The sequence below is a fragment of the Thunnus thynnus genome, chromosome 5 (genome assembly GCF_963924715.1).
Source record: "Thunnus thynnus chromosome 5, fThuThy2.1, whole genome shotgun sequence".
Classification (NCBI taxonomy): domain Eukaryota; kingdom Metazoa; phylum Chordata; class Actinopteri; order Scombriformes; family Scombridae; genus Thunnus; species Thunnus thynnus.
In genome coordinates, this window is record NC_089521.1 from 16,137,182 (window position 1) to 16,155,929 (window position 18,748).

Here is an 18,748-nt window from a genome sequence, read left to right on the forward strand (position 1 = left end):
CCCCACACCCACCTCCCCCAAACCTCTGCGCCTCTGGCACCCCTTGCTAAATGTTCCCCTCCCTCTGATGCTGCCTTCTGCCTCCCTTTTCCAGTCTACTCTCCTCACAACACAAAGCACATCCAGGCGTGCACATGGGTTTTTGGTCTACTGCTTTCTCCTGAGGGTGTCTTGTCGCTGCTCCAGAGGATGTAACCTGCATCAGTGATGCTCCCCAGTCTAAAGCACTCCTCCACTGTGGTGGGAAAGACAGACGATCACCTCTCCACTCATAGATCCAGCGCAGAGAGCTCCCCTTTACACTAATCCCCTGCCTCATATATCATCAGCATGAGACAAGGGCAGAGAGGGAAGCAAATAAAAGAGATTATGATAGACAGTTTTAGAAAGACAGAGGAAAAGGTAAATACAGCCAGAAGGAGAGAGATGTAGTGGAGAGAGCAGCCACTGGTGAGAGAGGTCCACACTGTGCTGAGCGTAAATGAAGGTGGGTGGAGAAGAGGGAGGGGAGAGAGTGATGGAAATGGAGAGAGCGAGAGCAGACCGCGCCTATCGATGCCGGCTGAGGCAGCAAGGCAGCATGGGAAGTGGGTAAACATACAGTACCTCAGCTCACTTAATGAAAGGGGTGTGAGGGCAGGTGCACATATGATTTAGATCCACAGTAGCTGTCATATCCACAAGCACCTGTGCTCCAGACTGTGATTTTTTTTAGAGCAGTGCTTGACATTAATAATTTAGGCGGAAAACAGTGTCAGCATGGCTTTTGTCTTGTGTGTGCATGAGACAGCATGCAAGGCAGAGAAATGGAGAGATAAAGAGGAGTGATTAGACAGAGATATTAGGAAGCAGGACAGAAATCATATGAATTATAAATGCTTTTATTGAAATGATTGAAAAGCTCTGTACAGTCGAATAGCACTGGCTCAGATTTAAATGTTGTGTACATGTAATCATGGTCATTGTGAGCAAATGTATACACATGCATGTTTGTGTGACTGAGTGTCTGGGTGTATGCACAATCACAGCATCATGCTGAAATTTGCAAAATTATAATGTGTTTTTTTTTTTTTTGGTTAAATGCAAGTCTTACATCAAACTAGTTCCAATTTAATTTATTTTATGTTGCTTAATGCTATATAAGCAACACTAAAAATATAAAGGCATGCACTAAAAATCTTAGTCTAATAAAAGGCAGCCATGACTAATATAAAAGGTTCAATCTGAATCTCAACAGAAACTTTGATTACTTCCTTTCTACATCGCACTGAAAGACATACACATTTCAACAGAGTCTGGTGTAGATAACAGAATACAAGCCTTGAAATCTATAGTCTGTTATTCTGTGTTCTTTTAACCACACTGTCACACTTTTCAGAAAAAAAAACAATGTGCACTTCCTCTCGCAGGGTATGCAAAAATGTGTCATAGCATTTTTATAGTCACTACAAAAATAGTAACAAAAAGGAAAAATATTTTGGTTTGTGTTTGCATTTCATTTCACCAAAAAATCAGTAATGATGAAAAGTTTTATGCTATTGTATGTTTTATAGTTAGTTATTTAAGGCCTTGGAATTCACTAAAATAGAACTGTGGCCAAACTTTATTGGTAAAGGTATTTTAAATTAATTTCTTCCTCAATTAAATGTATACTTCCTCAACCAAGGTTGTACATAACTTTGTGCCCTGTAATGCCAACAGGAAATGTGACACACATTATTTGCAACACCTGCAGCTCATACAGTCTCTGTGGTTCTTGCCCAGCTCAAAATGTGCTCATATAAAACTCCCCTCAGCTCCACCCACAGGCCAGCCAGCTCAGATAACAGGGGTAGGAAATTAAAACTAGTAACGTCACGTATGAACTTACTCTTTAGTCTGTAGATGGACAACGCATGAGGGGATATATGGTGAGTACAAGCCAGCTTTTTAATTATATAACGTGGAAAGTTTATTGTTATAACAAGATATTTTCACGTTATTACAACATACAAAGTTATCACGTTATAACAAAAAACTTTTCTTTTTATACCAATATACTATTTATCTTGTTAAACAACGAGATAAGTTGGTCTTGGACGGATGTGGACTCCCCGTGATGTACTCCGGTTGTGAACTGGCACTTGGCCGTTTTGCAATGAAACTATAATGAAACTACCTCCTGCTTAAGCGCTTCCTAAAAGTCAAACCTGTTATGCGCTCCTTGACGTATGTGTTAGTGCTTGTGGACTCTGGTGGCTCTTCCAATGTCAGCTGATTCATAATGCCGGTCCAGCTGATCAGTGAGAAATGACGCAACCTCCAGAGGGTCGGACTCAATCGTCCTTCTGTACAGCCCCATGCATTTTACAATCCCTCTTAGTGTACTCAATAACAGCAAATGCCATGATCAACCCAAGCATGAAGTTCATGGTGTTAGTCTTTTATCAGGCAGTTTTAGAGAGCCTTATCAGATACGGAATCACAGCTTGATTTGGTAACCTCTCTGTGCAGCTGAAGTCCAAACTGGTCCAACTGATGCAGACTGTATGGAAGATTATAGGGGTATAACAGTATACGTCCCCGCAATCTACTTATGAACAGACTACCCTAAAGCAATCCAATAGGACAGTAACTGGTTACACCTGAGTACCAGCTACTGCCCTCAGGTAGGAGGTTTAGAGTCATTCCTAGCAGACAAATAGATTTAAAAATTCATTAATCCCGGTGTCAATAAAACGTTTGAATAGTGGCAGATAGGGCCAGGATGGGCACTGGATGATCTTTTATCCAAGTGATTTTTAATGAAAAAGAGATTTTCTCTGTTTTTTATTGGATGTGATTGTTTTCTCTGTTTGCCTAGGTACTTTTATAACATTGGCATGTTACTCATTTACTTTTAGAACCTTGGTATGTTACTTATGAACTAACATCTTTGTATATTTGTATATGTGAAATGGTTTTAGTACCTTGTTTGTTATTTATTAACTCGTATTTTTAAAGAGCCCAAGACAAATTTTCCACTCTGTGGGACAATAAAGTTAATCTTAATCTTAAATGAGCCATATTCCTCAATTTATCTGTTCAAACATTAGTGTCATGTTATAACAAGATAAACAGTATATTATTATAACAAGAAAAGTTTCTAGTTATAATGAGATAAGTTTATATGTATGTAAATAACATAAAAATATCTTGTTATAATGGGAAAAACATCTTGTTATAACAATAAACTTTGATGCATGATATTGACCCATTTTTCTCCTGCGTGGCAGTAATATGCTTCCGTAAATATATAAGTAGTCATTGAACCACTTTATTTTTGATGCTTACCTTTTTTCTATAAATATTTCCATAGAAGTTGTAGTTGTTCTACCTGAGTTCAGCAAGAGATGGCACTGAGCAGCAAGACTGAGCTGAGTGCAGATGACTTCTTGGACGGACGGGTATCCATTGGCTCTGGGGGATTTGGTCACGTCTACAAGGCCAGGCACAAGAACTGGGGTTTTGATGTGGCCATTAAGCTACTTCATGATGATGTGAGGTAAATTTGTAGCTACATATCTTAGTTTAAAGGAGACCTATTACACTTTTTGTGGATTTCTGCTATTTATACACTGTTATGATGTTGAATATCTGTGTTAAACATGGTCACAGTTCCAAAATTTGTTGTGCAAGACCATAAACAGCCGTCCATTCTGTAGCCTTGGTTGCTAAGGTTGTTGCTTTTCCATGTGTTGTTCACTGGCATATTTCAAATCGGATTCTGGCTCAAACATGTACGTATATATTAGACAAGTAGACAAAGAGAAAAAGACGTGAAATCCTACTACTATACTTTGTTTCATGGTTTGTTTATGTACCCTCATGAACGGCCAAAGCAGCTGTGATACAGCTTCCAGAAGCTAACCAATTAGAACAGAGTGGTCCTATCAGGGGCAGGGGGGCCTGAAAGAGACAGGCATGTTTCAGACAGGGGCTGAACTGAGGGGCCAGATGAAGACCCAGTAAATAAGGAGCTGTGAGTCATGCAAAGCTATTCTAGTTGAGTCCCAGAATAAAAATATAGAGCTTTAAATGAGCATAATAGGTCCCCTTTAAATTATTTATTCATACACATCCTTTTTTATGAATATTAGTAGTTCAAGCAGCTCTCTCATTTATGTTTTCTCTACCTCTACCTCATTTCAGCACCAAGAAAGTACTGTATGAAGAGGCTTCTCTTATGAATGAGGCCTCCTCTGAGTTTGTGGTGAGGGTTTATGGATTTTATAAGGAAGAAAAGCCCATGCAAAAGGGAATAGTCATGGAATTCATGACAAGAGGCTCCATTCAGTCCCTGCAGGAGGACCTGTCTGGCCCTCCACCGTGGCCTCTGGCCTTGCGCTTGGCCCATCAGGTGGCTCTAGCCATAAACTTTCTCCATTTAAAGGGCCTTATGCACCAGGACCTAAAGCCAAGTAATGTACTGCTGACTGACGACCTCAATGCCAAGGTAGTAGTAATGCCAATCCACCTAAAGTCCAGAGTTGATATTAGATATAAAACTTAATTAATTATTTGTGTAATGTTGTATTTCTCTTTTTTTGTTTGTAGCTGGCAGACTTTGGTCTGTCCAGGGTTTCTACCAGTGCATTGAACAGAAAGGAAGGAATGACAGGAGAAATCGGAGGCTCTTACAAGTACATGCCTCCCGAGGCTTTCGAATTATCATATGCACCTGTTCGTTCTTTTGACATATACAGGTATTCAAAGGAATACTTATAAATGGGAATACTTTATTGTTGAAAACTTTATCTGTATGACCATGTTACTTAAAAAATCTTTCTCTCTCTTCACCAGCTATGGTATCCTTCTCTGGTCTATTGTTACTGGTAAAGAGCCCTATCCAAGTACGTATAATTAATTTTGTTGTCCCAACATTTTCAAACCTAATAAAATCCCATCCTGCCATCTATTTTTCTCTTTGTTTGGCAATGTCTTCTGTATTGTCTCCCTTATTATTTTATCATTTTTCAGCGAAATTAAGCACTGTACATACAGTTCACACACATGTACACACACTTAGTTGAGTTGGTATGTTTTGATGCATGTCTTCATTGTATTACATGTATTGTAGTGGCGGATTTCAGTCTTGTGGCACTGCGGATCCCCATAGGGGACAGACCTCTCTTGACGAAAATTGACCGGATTGACCAGAAGGCAGATGGGTTAAAAGAGCTGGTTGACCTCATGAAGAGTTGCTGGCATGGGGATCCCACTCAGAGGCCTAACGCAGAGAGTAGGTGTCTGTTATTGTAATCTGTATTCTCATTATCACTGTACTGGAGCATTTGCTACACTTATATACACTTTAGAATGAAATAAACTTAAGCTATGAGCTAAGCTATGACATTTCTGATGCCTGCATTCTTTGTGAAGCATGTACTTATTCATGCATTTATGCCTTCTAAAATAAAACTTCTGTTTCAGAGTGCTGGAAAGTCACTGAGGATGTGTTCTCAAGGCATGGAAAGAAGGGAATTAGTGATGCGGTCCATAAAGTCAAGACAACACTGGTACAATTTATAAATTCTATTTCACAACATACTGTATATTATATATATTGCTGATTACTCATGATTAATAATTCATGGAAAACAATTCTAACTGCACATTTTTTATCTGTTATATAATATCTTCTCCCTCTTTTAGGATTCACCAACTAATAATCAACATTCAAACACATCTGTTGCCTTCAGCTCTCCTCCTCAGCCACCAGGTAGGTTATTTAATACTATTTATGGGTCATGTGAGATTAATCAAATTAATTATTCCTTACTTTCTACAATAAAACAAATGGTAACACAGATGTTTCCTCCTCTTTTTCAGAACAGTCAGAGTCAAATGATGAGGTAGATCATGCCAGATTTAAAAATACTGGAAGGTCTTTTAAACAGGTATGCCTAAAGCTGAAGTTGAAAACAGATAAAGTAACTTTATTTAATCAGTCTCATTGAGATCTGAACAGTCTACAGTCTGACCTAACACTCAAACAAAACACCAGTCAGTATTGGGGAATATTGCTTCATGTTAATTGTGTTAGTATTACTTGGTTAGATGGGAATGGACATCACATTCTCAGCAATTTATTACAATATTATACCACACATTATTTGGTTAATTGAAACAAACAAAAACCATTATCAGACAGTGGACCACAACAACAATAACATTGTATTTTAGATTCAGATTTGCAGTTAAATATTCAAATGTGTCTTTCTCCTCTGTAATTAGTAGTATCAGTGCATTTGTCAATGCACTGATATAATTAATTACATAATATAGACTTAAAAAGCTTTTGTTTTGGCCAACAGGATTCTGTCTCTGTTTCTACTGGGGAAATGAATAATACGGATAAAGGTGAGTGTATTTGTCACTGAACTGATGCTCTGTGGCATGAAAATGAATTAAAGCTTTTTTTTTGTTAAGATTTCTTGTATGTTAACAAAACAAGTCAAATGAACTTGCTGCTATGGCATTCATGTACATGCTGTGGTTCTTCTTCATTTTAAAACAGAAAAGTTCGTTGACAAGAACCGGGCAATGTTAATCCAAAAGGTTTCTGAGGTATTGGCAATAGCAGAGGAGCTTGGAGACATGGTCCATGGTGAAACCTACTCACTGATTGAAGCTAAGAAGACGGACCAGGACAGAATGAGAGTGCTGTATCAAAGGACACTTCGGTCAGGAGGGGAAGAGGTCAAAGCAGCTTTCTACGACGCCCTCAAAAATAATCATCCCAAACTAGTGGAGAGGCTAGGAGGTAGGAGTTTTGCTCTTGTTAAAGAGATCAAACACAGTAGTTGAATCAATGACAAGTTTTTTTTAATTTCACTTTCTTTTCCCTCAGGTGTCTAACTCCAAAGTGACTTTCCCTGCTTCTCATCAGCTCATGATGACCAATCCTACACTTGAGTCTTTTATTGACATGAACATATTTTACTCATATGTATATAATGTGTTAACATTTTAATATACTATATAATCAGTGTTCTTTTGTATATATTGTATATATATTGTGTATTTTTTTCAGAAAGAAATAAAATTCTATCTCCTCATGTTAGTGTCTTTAGTTCAGAAAGTTACATGATGTGTTGTGTGGGGGCTCTGGCTTAATAATCAGCAACAAACATGTTCGCCTTTGTTAATATTATGAAGGGGGGACGTTGCTTGTTTCTTCCAGTGGGTGGGGGAGAGAGAGAGAGGGAGAGGGAGAGAGAGAGACTGGGTAAGAGGCTTTTCTGGTTCAATCCCTCAGTAACTGTCACAAGCAGTCAGTCAGTCACCTGCAGATGATGGTGTCGAGGGCATCCCAGGCAACAAAGTTACTCTCCTGTTTCAGTTCAAATGTACAGGTTTGTTGTTCACCACTGTGGCACTGAATAATGGATCGGTGAAGACAAAACTAAAACCTAATATTATATATAATCAATAGTATTCTCAAAATGTAAAGGTCTGTGACTTTATTTACAAGACTATTTTGTCATACTGTAACAGAAAATAACATGCACAAAGACTTGTGGATACAAACTCCTTTATGAAGAATCAATTACTTTTGCTTCCCATTTTTAGAGGTTCTGCCTTTCTTCAAACAGACAAACACTTCTCTCTGTCTGTCTGTCTGTCTGTCTGTCTGTCAGTCTTTCCTCTCTCTGTCTGGAGGGAGAAAAGCTTGCTGGGTAACAGTATTCTGGGATTTGGCCTTTGTCTCATTCACAGCTCTGTCTCCTTGAGCTTGGCAAAAAACACACACACCTTCACACCATGGTAATCCTCAGAGGGGAAAGTGTGTTCAAGTGTCTTCTTGACCCATCCATCTCTTCCTCAGTCCTACTGCCTCACTCCACCCTACACACCCATCTCACCCCACCCCGTCCTGCATTAATGCTTCCAACCCTCTTTGTGGGAGAGTGACGTCTGCTACTGTCAGAAACAGAGTTAAGCTCAGCAGGCACCAGGAGAACGGAGTGGGGAGAAGCTCCCAGCCTTAGGAATAACCAAGCAGCACTGCTTTCTGGGTCTCCAGAGGGACATATCTCTGCCACCTGAGCAAGAACTGACTCTCCTCCCCAGCAGCCGCTTGTGCCGTGGGGAACATAGAGGGAATCCTAAGTATGGTGTGCCACGATAGTTAACTTCATCAACAGGTCAGCTAAAAAGTCTTTCCTTCTGCCCAAGGGCTGTAATGGCCTCAAACTTGGGTGAATGCTGAAAAACTGGAATACAAACCTTCTTCTGGGAAAAACAACACTATTTTGAGGGACTTTTGTTGCTACTCTTCCTGCGTTTTTAAGGAGATTTTTTTAGAAACAGAAATCTTCACTTGTTTCATGCAAGTGATATACACCTGCAATCATACAGCCGTGTCACTGCAACCTGCAACTTTGTGAAATTTTGTATTTTGCCTATTTTGGTTTAACTGTGGGACTGGAAGCAAAACAGATGGCAAGACAGCTTTCTCCAATGTCAGGTGTGTCTGAAAGGTGTTTGTGTTTGTACACTATCTACTGCTCGTCATCTACTGCTGCGACTCTGCCTTACAGTGGAGAGAATTGAAGATGAAATCTGGAAACTATCATTGGACCAACGCAATGTCAATATCATATTCTGGTTGTTGATTGGTTAGGGAGGACGTCCTCCCTTGGAGTGTCATTTTATGTGTCTTGGCCAATCATAGATTAGCGTGAAAAAAACTGAAGTACATTAAATTGATGTAAGAGATCCTGCCCTGCGGAGAACAGCAGGCACCTCTCCTCTTCTGCCCCCCACTCCCCTCCACTGCTCCCCACCACCACTTCACACACACACACACACACACACACACACACACACTGCTCTTTCCTCTCCTGCCCTGCAGGTGTCGCTGTTTAAGCATTATAATCAGAATTTCATTAATGGATTTTTTCCAAAGAGAAGAGAATTTTTTTTTTATAAATGAGATACTGAGATTTGGTAATGGTTTATTTCAACCAAATATTCTTTTTTATATTTTGATCTCCCTCTTGCCTCTCAAAAAATAGAGGAGGAGCAACCTCCTCTGCCTCTATGGACCAGCCTCCACTGATACACATGCATGTTTGTGTGACTGAGTGTCTGGGTGTATGCACAATCACAGCATCATACTGAAATTTGCAAAATTATAATGTGTTTTTTTTTTTTTTTTTGGTTAAATACAAGTCTCAAACTAGTTCCAAGTTAATTTATTTTGTGTTGCTTAATGCTATATAAGCAACACTAAAAATATAAAAGCATGCACAAAAAATCTTTGTCTAATAAAAGGCAGCCATGAGTGAAACACTAAGAATGATGGAGAAAGAATCATTCATGTTTTAAGAGGATCTAGCTGTGATCTGTTGGCTTAGTAAGAGCTCACATGTTTATTCTTCATCTATATTAAGGCTCACTCAGTATTGACTAATATAAAAGGTTCAATCTGAGTCTCAACAGAAACTTTGATTACTTCCTTCCTACATCGCACTGAAAGACATATACATTTCAACAGAGTCTGGTATAGATAACAGAGTACAAGCCTTGAAATCTATAGTCTGTTATTCTGTTTGTTCTTTTAACCACACTGTCACCCCTTTCAGAAAAAACTATGTGCCCTTCTTAACTTCCTCTCACAGGGTATGCATGCTACCCCTAATGAAACAAAAGGAAGTTAAAAAAAAAAGTGTCATAGCATTCTTATAGTCACTACAAAAATAGTAACAAAAAGGAAAAATATTCTGGTTTGTGTTTGCATTTCATTTCACCAAAAAAAACCAAAAAAACAGTAATGATGAAAAGTTTTATGCTATTGTATGTTTTATAGTCAGTTATTAAAGGCCTCGGAATTCACTAAAATAGAACTGTGGCCAAACTTTATTGGTAAAAGTATTTTAAATTAATTTCTCAAAACGTAAAGTTCTGTGAAAATTGTACATAACTTTGTGTGATCTGCTCATATAAAACTCCCTTCAGCTCCACCTACAGGCCAGCCAGCTCAGATAACAGGGGTAAGAAACTGAAACTAGTTTGAACTTACTCTTTAGTCTGTAGGTGGACAACGCATGAGGGGATATATGGTGAGTACCATCCAGCTGTTTAATTATATAACGTGGAAAGTTTATTGTTATAACAAGATGTTCTTCACATTGTAACAAGATATTTTCACGTTATTACAACATACCAAGTTATCACGTTATAACAAGAAACTTTTTATACTTTTGTACTTTTTATACCAAATTACTATTTATCTTGTTAAACAACGAGATAAGTTGGTCTTGGACGGATGTGGACTCCCCGTGATGTACTCCGGTTGTGAACTGGCACTTGACCTTTTGCAATGAAACTAAAATGAAACTACCTCATGTTGAAGCATAAGCACGAGGCTGAAGGCTGGCATCCGATTCACAGCCTCCGATTGGAACTTCCCGGTCCACCTTAAAAGTGGCATTAACGCCTGTAGATGGACTAGATTAACATGGAGACTCCAGGAACTCATTAACACAATGTCAAGATTTGTGAAACCTTTACTCTATTTGTGAAAATGCAAAAAAAAGGGCGATTTCACTGCTTTTCTCCCATCCAGACCACATTAGACACATTCAATCTAGTCCAGATTTGACAAGTCTAAGTATAGGTTTTTGATATGGACCTTTTCTAATGTGATCTGGATGGGAAAAAGCAGTGAAATCACCCTTTTTTAGTTTTTACAAATTCGAAGTTATTTTCATCAGTGAGTCGGCCTTGTAAAAAAATAATTAATTGATTAGGTGAAGCCATTGATATGATTATATCGAACCGATCGCTATTTCAGTAATAATTTTAATGTATCTCACCTCGTACACTAATGTAAAATTAAATTACTAAACTATTGCATAGTTTGGTAATTAATGTTACACCACAGTGTTTGCACTTCAATGTCTTTTAAGAATAAAATGAGACACTACTTTTGGTAAAAAAAAAAAAAAAAGAAAGTTGGAAAAGAGGCTGATGGGCCCAGGTAAACGGACGCTCCTTCATAAAAAGCAGAATATCGAGGTATAACCGACCAGTCCGCTGTGTGTAGAGGTGTGTGTGGTTATTTTGTAGCAGCCTGGTGTAATTTTCAGGCGAATGAATGAAGGTAAAGAAAGTGAACAGCTGTGCGTAATGGCACCGCGCTCTTGCGCAGAGGCAACCTCTGGTCCATTTACTGCGTCAACACATAGCCTAGAGGCGGTCATCTCGACTGCCATGGGAGCGCGAGTGCCGACAGCGAAAGTCCATTTCTATGGTTGTCTGCACTATAGAGTGTTCTCACGTTGCAGCACTTTACTTGGAGACTACACGGACCCTAAATGAGAGCGAACAGTGCCTCCTTCCTGTTAAAAAGACGGACAGTGCGTCCGTCCAATCAGCGATGATCCTTGTCAATGGGAGAGCGTCCAATCAGCAACAAGCTTTGTCGATAGCCGGTACCTACCTTTTCCGTTAGAAGTTAATGTTGTGTTGTCTGCTTTTGCGGTTGTGTTTTCTCTTTTGTTGTTGTGTTTTTTTATTTGTTGTTGTGTTTTGTTATTTGTTGTTGTGTTTTGTTATTTGTCATTGTGTATTTGATTTGCTGTTGTGTTTTGTTATTTGTCATTGTGTTTTCCTATTTGTCGTTGTGATTTGCACTTCAGGGCCACCGTAGTATTGTGCCACGATGCCATGATCAACCCAAGCATGAAGTTCATGGTGTTAGTCTTTTATCAGGCAGTTTTAGAGAGCCTTATCAGATATGGAATCACAGCTTGATTTGATAACCTCTCTGTGCAGCTGACGTTCAAACTGGTCCAACTGATGCAGACTGTATGGAAGATTATAGGGGTATAACAGTATACGTCCCTGCAATCTACTTATGAACAGACTACCCTAAAGCAAACCAATAGGATAGTAACTGATTACACCTGAGTACCAGCTACTGCCCTCAGGTAGGAGGTTTAGAGTCATTCCTAGCAGACTAAATAGATTTAAAAATTCATTAATCCCGGTGTCAATAAAACGTTTGAATAGTGGCAGATAGGGCCAGGATGGGCACTGGATGATCTTTTATGTAAGTGATTTTTAATGAAAAAGAGATTTTCTCTGTTTTTTATTGGATGTGATTGTTTTCTCTGTTTGCCTAGGTACTTTTATAACATTGGCATGTTACTCATTTACTTTTAGAACCTTGGTATGTTACTTATGAACTAACATCTTTGTATATTTGTGTATGTGAAATGGTTTTAGTACCTTGTTTGTTATTTGTTAACTCACTTGTATTTTTCTTTTTCTGTATATGAAATGTTGTCTTTTAATGGCTGCAGCATGGGTGAAGAGCCCAAGACAAATTTTCCACTCTGTGGGACAATAAATATTCCTCAATTTATCCATTCAAAAGTGAGTGTCATGTTATAACAAGATAAATGGTATATTATTATAACAAGAACAGTTTGTGTCGTAATAACGTGAAAATATCTTGTTATAATGTGAAAAACATCTTCTTATAACAATAAACTTTTCACATTATAATGTGATACTGACCCATTTTTCTCCGGCATGGCAGCAGTACGCCTCTGTAAATATATAAGTAGTCATTGAACCACTTTATTTTTGATGCTTACCTTTTTTCTATAAATATTTCCATAGAAGTTGTAGTTGTTCTACCTGAGTTCAGCAAGAGATGGCACTGAGCAGCAAGACTGAGCTGAGTGCAGATGACTTCTTGGACGGACGGGTATCCATTGGCTCTGGGGGATTTGGTCACGTCTACAAGGCCAGGCACAAGAACTGGGGTTTTGATGTGGCCATTAAGCTACTTCATGATGATGTGAGGTAAATTTGTAGCTACATATCTTAGTTAGGGGACCTATTACACTTTTTGTGGATTTCTGCTATTTATACACTGTTATGATGTTGAATATCTGTGTTAAACATGGTCACAGTTCCAAAATTCGTTGTGCAAGACCATAAACAGCCGTCCATTCTGTAGCCTTGGTTGCTAAGGTTGTTGCTTTTCCATGTGTTGTTCACTGGCATATTTCAAATCGGATTCTGGCTCAAACATGTACGTATATATTAGACAAGTAGACAAAGAGAAAAAGAAGTGAAATCCTACTACTATACTTTGTTTCATGGTTTGTTTATGTACCCTCATGAACGGCCAAAGCAGCTGTGATACAGCTTCCAGAAGCTAACCAAGTAGAACAGAGTGGTCCTATCAGGGGCAGGGGGGCCTGAAAGAGACAGGCATGTTTCAGACAGAGGCTGAACTGAGGGGCCAGATGAAGACCCAGTATAAAATAAATAAGGAACTGTGAATCATGCAAAGCTATTCTAGTTGAGTCCCAGAATAAAAATATAGAGCTTTAAATGAGCATAATAGGTCCCCTTTAAATTATTTATTCATACACATCCTTTTTTATGAATATTAGTAGTTTAAGCAGCTCTCTCATTTATGCTTTCTCTACCTCTACCTCATTCCAGCGCCGAGAAAGCACTTTATGGAGAGGCTTCTCTTATGAATGAGGCCTCCTCTGAGTTTGTGGTGAGGGTTTATGGATTTTATAAGGAAGAAAAGCCCATGCAAAAGGGAATAGTCATGGAATTCATGACAAGAGGCTCCATTCAGTCCCTGCAGAAGGACCTGTCTGGCCCTCCACCGTGGCCTCTGGCCTTGCGCTTGGCCCATCAGGTGGCTTTAGCCATAAACTTTCTCCATTCAAAGGACCTTATGCACCAGGACCTAAAGCCAAGTAATGTACTGCTGACTGAAGACCTCAATGCCAAGGTAGTAGTAATGCCAATCCACCTAAAGTCCAGAGTTTATATTAAATATAAAACTTAATTAATTATTTGTGTAATGTTGTGTTTCTCTTTTTTTGTTTGTAGCTGGCAGACTTTGGTCTGTCCAGGGTTTCTACCAGTGCATTGAACAGAAAGGAAGGAATGACAGGAGAAATCGGAGGCTCTTACAAGTACATGCCTCCCGAGGCTTTCGAATTATCATACCCACCTGTTCGTTCTTTTGACATATACAGGTATTCAAAGGAATACTTATAAATGGGAATACTTTATTGTTGAAAACTTTATCTGTATGACCATGTTACTTAAAAAAATCTTTCTCTCTCTTGACCAGCTATGGTATCCTTCTCTGGTCTATTGTTACTGGTAAAGAGCCCTATCCAAGTACGTATAATTAATTTTGTTGTCCCAACATTTTCCAACCTAATAAAATCCCATCCTGCCTCTATTTTTCTCTTTGTTTGGCAATGTCTTCTGTATTGTCTCCCTTATTATTTTATCATTTTTCAGCAAAATTAAGTACTGTACATACAGTTCACACACATGTACACACACTTAGTTGAGTTGGTATGTTTTGATGCATGTCTTCATTGTATTACAGGCATTGTAGCGGCGGATTCCAGTCTTTTGAAAATGGGGATCAGAAGAGGGGACAGACCTCCCTTGACGGAAATTGACCAGAAGGCAGATGGATTAAAAGAGCTGGTTGACCTCATGAAGAGTTGCTGGCATGGGGATCCCACTCAGAGGCCATACGCTAAGAGTAGGTGTCTGTTATTGTAATCTGTATTCTCATTATCACTGTACTGGAGCATTTGCTAAACTTAAGCTATGAGCTAAGCTATGGCATTTCTGATACCGGCATTCTTTGTGAAGCATGTACTCATTCATGCATTTATGCCTTCTAAAATAAAACTTCTGTTTCAGAGTGCTGGAAAGTCACTGAGGATGTGTTCTCAAGGCATGGAAAGAAGGGAATTAATGATGCGGTCCATAAAGTCAAGACAACACTGGTACAATTTATAAATTCTATTTCACAACATACTGTATATTATATATATTGCTGATTACTCATGATTAATAATTCATGGAAAACAATTCTAACTGCACATTTTTTATCTGTTATATAATATCTTCTCCCTCTTTTAGGATTCACCAACTAATAATCAACATTCAAACACATCTGTTGCCTCCAGCTCTCCTCCTCAGCCACCAGGTAGGTTATTTAATACTATTTATGGGTCATGTGAGATTAATCAAATTAATTATTCCTTACTTTCTACAATAAAACAAATGGTAACACAGATGTTTCCTCCTCTTTTTCAGAACAGTCAGAGTCAAATGATGAGGTAGATCATGCCAGATTTACAAATACTGGAAGGTCTTTTAAACAGGTATGCCTAAAGCTGAGGTTGAAAACAGATAAAGTAACTTTATTTAATCAGTCTCATTGAGATCTGAACATTCTACTGTCTGACCTAACACTCAAACAAAACACCAGTCAGTATTGGGGAATATTGCTTCATGTTAATTGTGTTAGTATTACTTGGTTAGATGGGAATGGACATCACATTCTCAGCAGTTTATTACAATATTATACCACACATTATTTGGTTAATTGAAACAAACAAAAACCATTATCAGACAGTGGACCACAACAACAATAACATTGTATTTTAGATTCAGATTTGCAGTTAAATATTCAAATGTGTCTTTCTCCTCTGTAATTAGTAGGCCTGAATAAAATACATTTATCAATGCTGATATCATTATATCAGTGCATTTGTCAATGCACTGATATAATTAATTACATAATATAGACTTAAAAAGCTTTTGTTTTGGCCAACAGGATTCTGTCTCTGTTTCTACTGGGGAAATGAATAATACGGATAAAGGTGAGTGTATTTGTCACTGAACTGATGCTCTGTGGCATGAATTAAAGCTTTTTTTTGTTAAGATTTCTCGTACGTTAACAAAACAAGTGAAATGAACTTGCTGCTATGGCATTCATGTACATGCTGTGGTTCTTCTTCATTTTAAAACAGAAAAGTTCGTAGACAAGAAAAGGGCAGTGTTAATCCAAAACGTTTCTGAGGTATTGGCAATAGCAGAGGAGCTTGGAGACATGGTCCATGGTGAAACCTACTCACTGATTATAGCTAAGGAGACGAACCAGGACAGAATGAGAGTGCTGTATCTAAGGACACTTCGGTCAGGAGGGGAAGAGGTCAAAGCAGCCCTCTACGACGCCCTCAAAAAACATCATCCCAAACTAGTGGAGAGGCTAGGAGGTAGGAGTTTTGCTCTTGTTAAAGAGATCAAACACAGTAGTTGAATCAATGACAACTTTTTAAAGTTTTTTTTAATTTCACTTTCTTTTCCCTCAGGTGTCTAACTCCAAAGTGACTTTCCCTGCTTCTCATCAGCCCATGATGACCAATCCTACACTTGAGTCTTTTATTGACATGAATATATTTTACTCATATGTATATAATGTGTTGACATTTTAATATACTATATAATCAGTGTTTTTTGTATATATTGTATATATATTGTGTATTTTTTTCAGAAAGAAATAAAATTCTATCTCCTCATGTTAGTGTCTTTAGTTCAGAAAGTTACATGATGTGTTCTGTGGGGGCTCTGGCTTAATAATCAGCAACAAACATGTTCGCCTTTGTTAATATTATGAAGGGGGGACGTTGCTTGTTTCTTCCAGTGGGTGGGGGAGAGAGAGAGAGGGAGAGGGAGAGAGAGAGAGACTGGGTAAGAGGCTTTTCTGGTTCAATCCCTCAGTAACTGTCACAAGCAGTCAGTCAGTCACCTGCAGATGATGGTGTCGAGGGCATCCCAGGCAACAAAGTTACTCTCCTGTTTCAGTTTAAATGTACAGGTTTGTTGTTCACCACTGTGGCACTGAATAATGGATTGGTGAAGACAAAACTAAAACCTAATATTATATATAATCAATAGTATTCTCAAAATGTAAAGGTCTGTGACTTTATTTACAAGACTATTTTGTCATACTGTAACAGAAAATAACATGCACAAAGACTTGTGGATACAAACTCCTTTATGAAGAATCAATTACTTTTGCTTCCCATTTTTAGAGGTTCTGCCTTTCTTCAAACAGACGAACACTTCTCTCTGTCTGTCTGTCTGTCTGTCTGTCAGTCTTTCCTCTCTCTGTCTGGAGGGAGAAAAGCTTGCTGGGTAACAGTATTCTGGGATTTGGCCTTTGTCTCATTCACAGCTCTGTCTCCTTGAGCTTGGCAAAAAACACACACACCTTCACACCATGGTAATCCTCAGAGGGGAAAGTGTGTTCAAGTGTCTTCTTGACCCATCCATCTCTTCCTCAGTCCTACTGCCTCACTCCACCCTACACACCCATCTCACCCCACCCCGTCCTGCATTAATGCTTCCAACCCTCTTTGTGGGAGAGTGACGTCTGCTACTGTCAGAAACAGAGTTAAGCTCAGCAGGCACCAGGAGAACGGAGTGGGGAGAAGCTCCCAGCCGTAGGAATAACCAAGCAGCAATGCTTTCTGGGTCTCCAGAGGGACATATCTCTGCCACCTGAGCAAGAACTGACTCTCCTCCCCAGCAGCCGCTTGTGCCGTGGGGAACATAGAGGGAATCCTAAGTATGGTGTGCCACGATAGTTAACTTCATCAACAGGTCAGCTAAAAAGTCTTTCCTTCTGCCCAAGGGCTGTAATGGCCTCAAACTTGGGTGAATGCTGAAAAACTGGAATACAAACCTTCTTCTGGGAAAAACAACACTGTTTTGAGGGACTTTTGTTGCTACTCTTCCTGCGTTTTTAAGGAGATTTTTTTAGAAACAGAAATCTTCACTTGTTTCATGCAAGTGATATACACCTGCAATCATACAGCCGTGTCACTGCGAACTGCAACTTTGTGAAATTTTGTATTTTGCCTATTTTGGTTTAACTGTGGGACTGGAAGCAAAACAGATGGCAAGACAGCTTTCTCCAATGTCAGGTGTGTCTGAAAGGTGTTTGTGTTTGTACACTATCTACTGCTCGTCATCTACTGCTGCGACTCTGCCTTACAGTGGAGAGAATGAAGATGAAATCTGGAAACTATCATTGGACCAACGCAATGTCAATATCATATTCTGGTTGTTGATTGGTTAGGGAGGACGTCCTCCCTTGGAGTGTCATTTTATGTGTCTTGGCCAATCATAGATTAGCGTGAAAAAAACTGAAGTACATTAAATTGATGTAAGAGATCCTGCCCTGCGGAGAACAGCAGGCACCTCTCCTCTTCTGCCCCCCACTCCCCTCCATTGCTCCCCACCACCACTTCACACACACACACACACACACACACACACACACACTGCTCTTTCCTCTCCTGCCCTGCAGGTGTCGCTGTTTAAGTATTATAATCAGAATTTCATTAATGGATTTTTTCCAAAGAGAAGAGAATTTTTTTTATTATAAATGAGATACTGAGATTTGGTAATGGTTTATTTCAACCAAATATTCTTTTTTATATTTTGATCTCCCTCTTGCCTCTCAAAAAATAGAGGAGGAGCAACCTCCTCTGCCTCTATGGACCAGCCTCCACTGATACACATGCATGTTTGTGTGACTGAGTGTCTGGGTGTATGCACAATCACAGCATCATACTGAAATTTTTTTTTTTTGGTTAAATACAAGTCTCAAACTAGTTCCAAGTTAATTTATTTTGTGTTGCTTAATGCTATATAAGCAACACTAAAAATATAAAAGCATGCACAAAAAAATCTTTGTCTAATAAAAGGCAGCCATGAGTGAAACACTAAGAATGATGGAGAAAGAATCATTCATGTTTTAAGAGGATCTAGCTGTGATCTGTTGGCTTAGTAAGAGCTCACATGTTTATTCTTCATCTATATTAAGGCTCACTCAGTATTGACTAATATAAAA

The 18,748-nt window shown here is 38.9% G+C and overlaps 2 protein-coding genes across 4 annotated transcripts; both read left to right on the plus strand.

Annotated features, from left to right (window-relative positions):
• Positions 1–1,777: 1,777 nt before the first annotated feature.
• LOC137182939 (ankyrin repeat and protein kinase domain-containing protein 1-like) lies at positions 1,778–7,013 on the plus strand. 2 transcript variants are annotated; one of them, XM_067589555.1, is made up of 12 exons: positions 1,778–1,910; positions 3,338–3,523; positions 4,171–4,474; positions 4,576–4,724; positions 4,822–4,871; positions 5,099–5,260; positions 5,452–5,537; positions 5,674–5,740; positions 5,851–5,918; positions 6,336–6,381; positions 6,539–6,784; positions 6,872–7,012. In XM_067589555.1, the coding sequence occupies exons 2-12, from the start codon at positions 3,372–3,374 to the stop codon at positions 6,877–6,879; spliced, it is 1,338 nt and encodes a 445-aa protein (XP_067445656.1). In that variant the 5' UTR covers positions 1,778–1,910; positions 3,338–3,371; the 3' UTR covers positions 6,880–7,012. The 2 variants fall into 2 exon arrangements, with proteins under 2 accessions (XP_067445656.1, XP_067445657.1); XM_067589556.1 differs by lacking the exon at positions 1,778–1,910 and having other exon boundaries at positions 3,385–3,518; positions 6,872–7,013.
• Positions 7,014–10,036: 3,023 nt separating this feature from the next.
• Positions 10,037–16,406, plus strand: LOC137182940 (receptor-interacting serine/threonine-protein kinase 3-like). Of its 2 annotated transcripts, XM_067589557.1 has the most exons (12): positions 10,037–10,088; positions 12,658–12,843; positions 13,495–13,798; positions 13,900–14,048; positions 14,147–14,196; positions 14,414–14,575; positions 14,740–14,825; positions 14,962–15,028; positions 15,139–15,206; positions 15,662–15,707; positions 15,858–16,103; positions 16,200–16,406. In XM_067589557.1, the coding sequence occupies exons 2-12, from the start codon at positions 12,692–12,694 to the stop codon at positions 16,205–16,207; spliced, it is 1,338 nt and encodes a 445-aa protein (XP_067445658.1). In that variant the 5' UTR covers positions 10,037–10,088; positions 12,658–12,691; the 3' UTR covers positions 16,208–16,406. The 2 variants fall into 2 exon arrangements, with proteins under 2 accessions (XP_067445658.1, XP_067445659.1); XM_067589558.1 differs by lacking the exon at positions 10,037–10,088 and having other exon boundaries at positions 12,735–12,838.
• The last annotated feature ends 2,342 nt before the right edge of the window (positions 16,407–18,748 follow it).

What these genes read in the sequence shown, in the direction of transcription:
- LOC137182940 (XM_067589557.1), top strand. Translation starts at nt 12,692, where the DNA reads ATGGCACTGAGCAGCAAGACTGAGCTGAGTGCAGATGACTTCTTGGAC. An exon ending in TGGTAAAGAGCCCTATCCAA is followed by an intron (nt 14,197 to 14,413) that starts GTACGTATAATT and finishes ATTGTATTACAG; the next exon opens with GCATTGTAGCGGCGGATTCC. An exon ending in ATAAAGTCAAGACAACACTG is followed by an intron (nt 14,826 to 14,961) that starts GTACAATTTATA and finishes TCCCTCTTTTAG; the next exon opens with GATTCACCAACTAATAATCA.
- LOC137182939 (XM_067589555.1), top strand. Translation starts at nt 3,372, where the DNA reads ATGGCACTGAGCAGCAAGACTGAGCTGAGTGCAGATGACTTCTTGGAC. An exon ending in TGGTAAAGAGCCCTATCCAA is followed by an intron (nt 4,872 to 5,098) that starts GTACGTATAATT and finishes CATGTATTGTAG; the next exon opens with TGGCGGATTTCAGTCTTGTG. An exon ending in AATGAATAATACGGATAAAG is followed by an intron (nt 6,382 to 6,538) that starts GTGAGTGTATTT and finishes ATTTTAAAACAG; the next exon opens with AAAAGTTCGTTGACAAGAAC.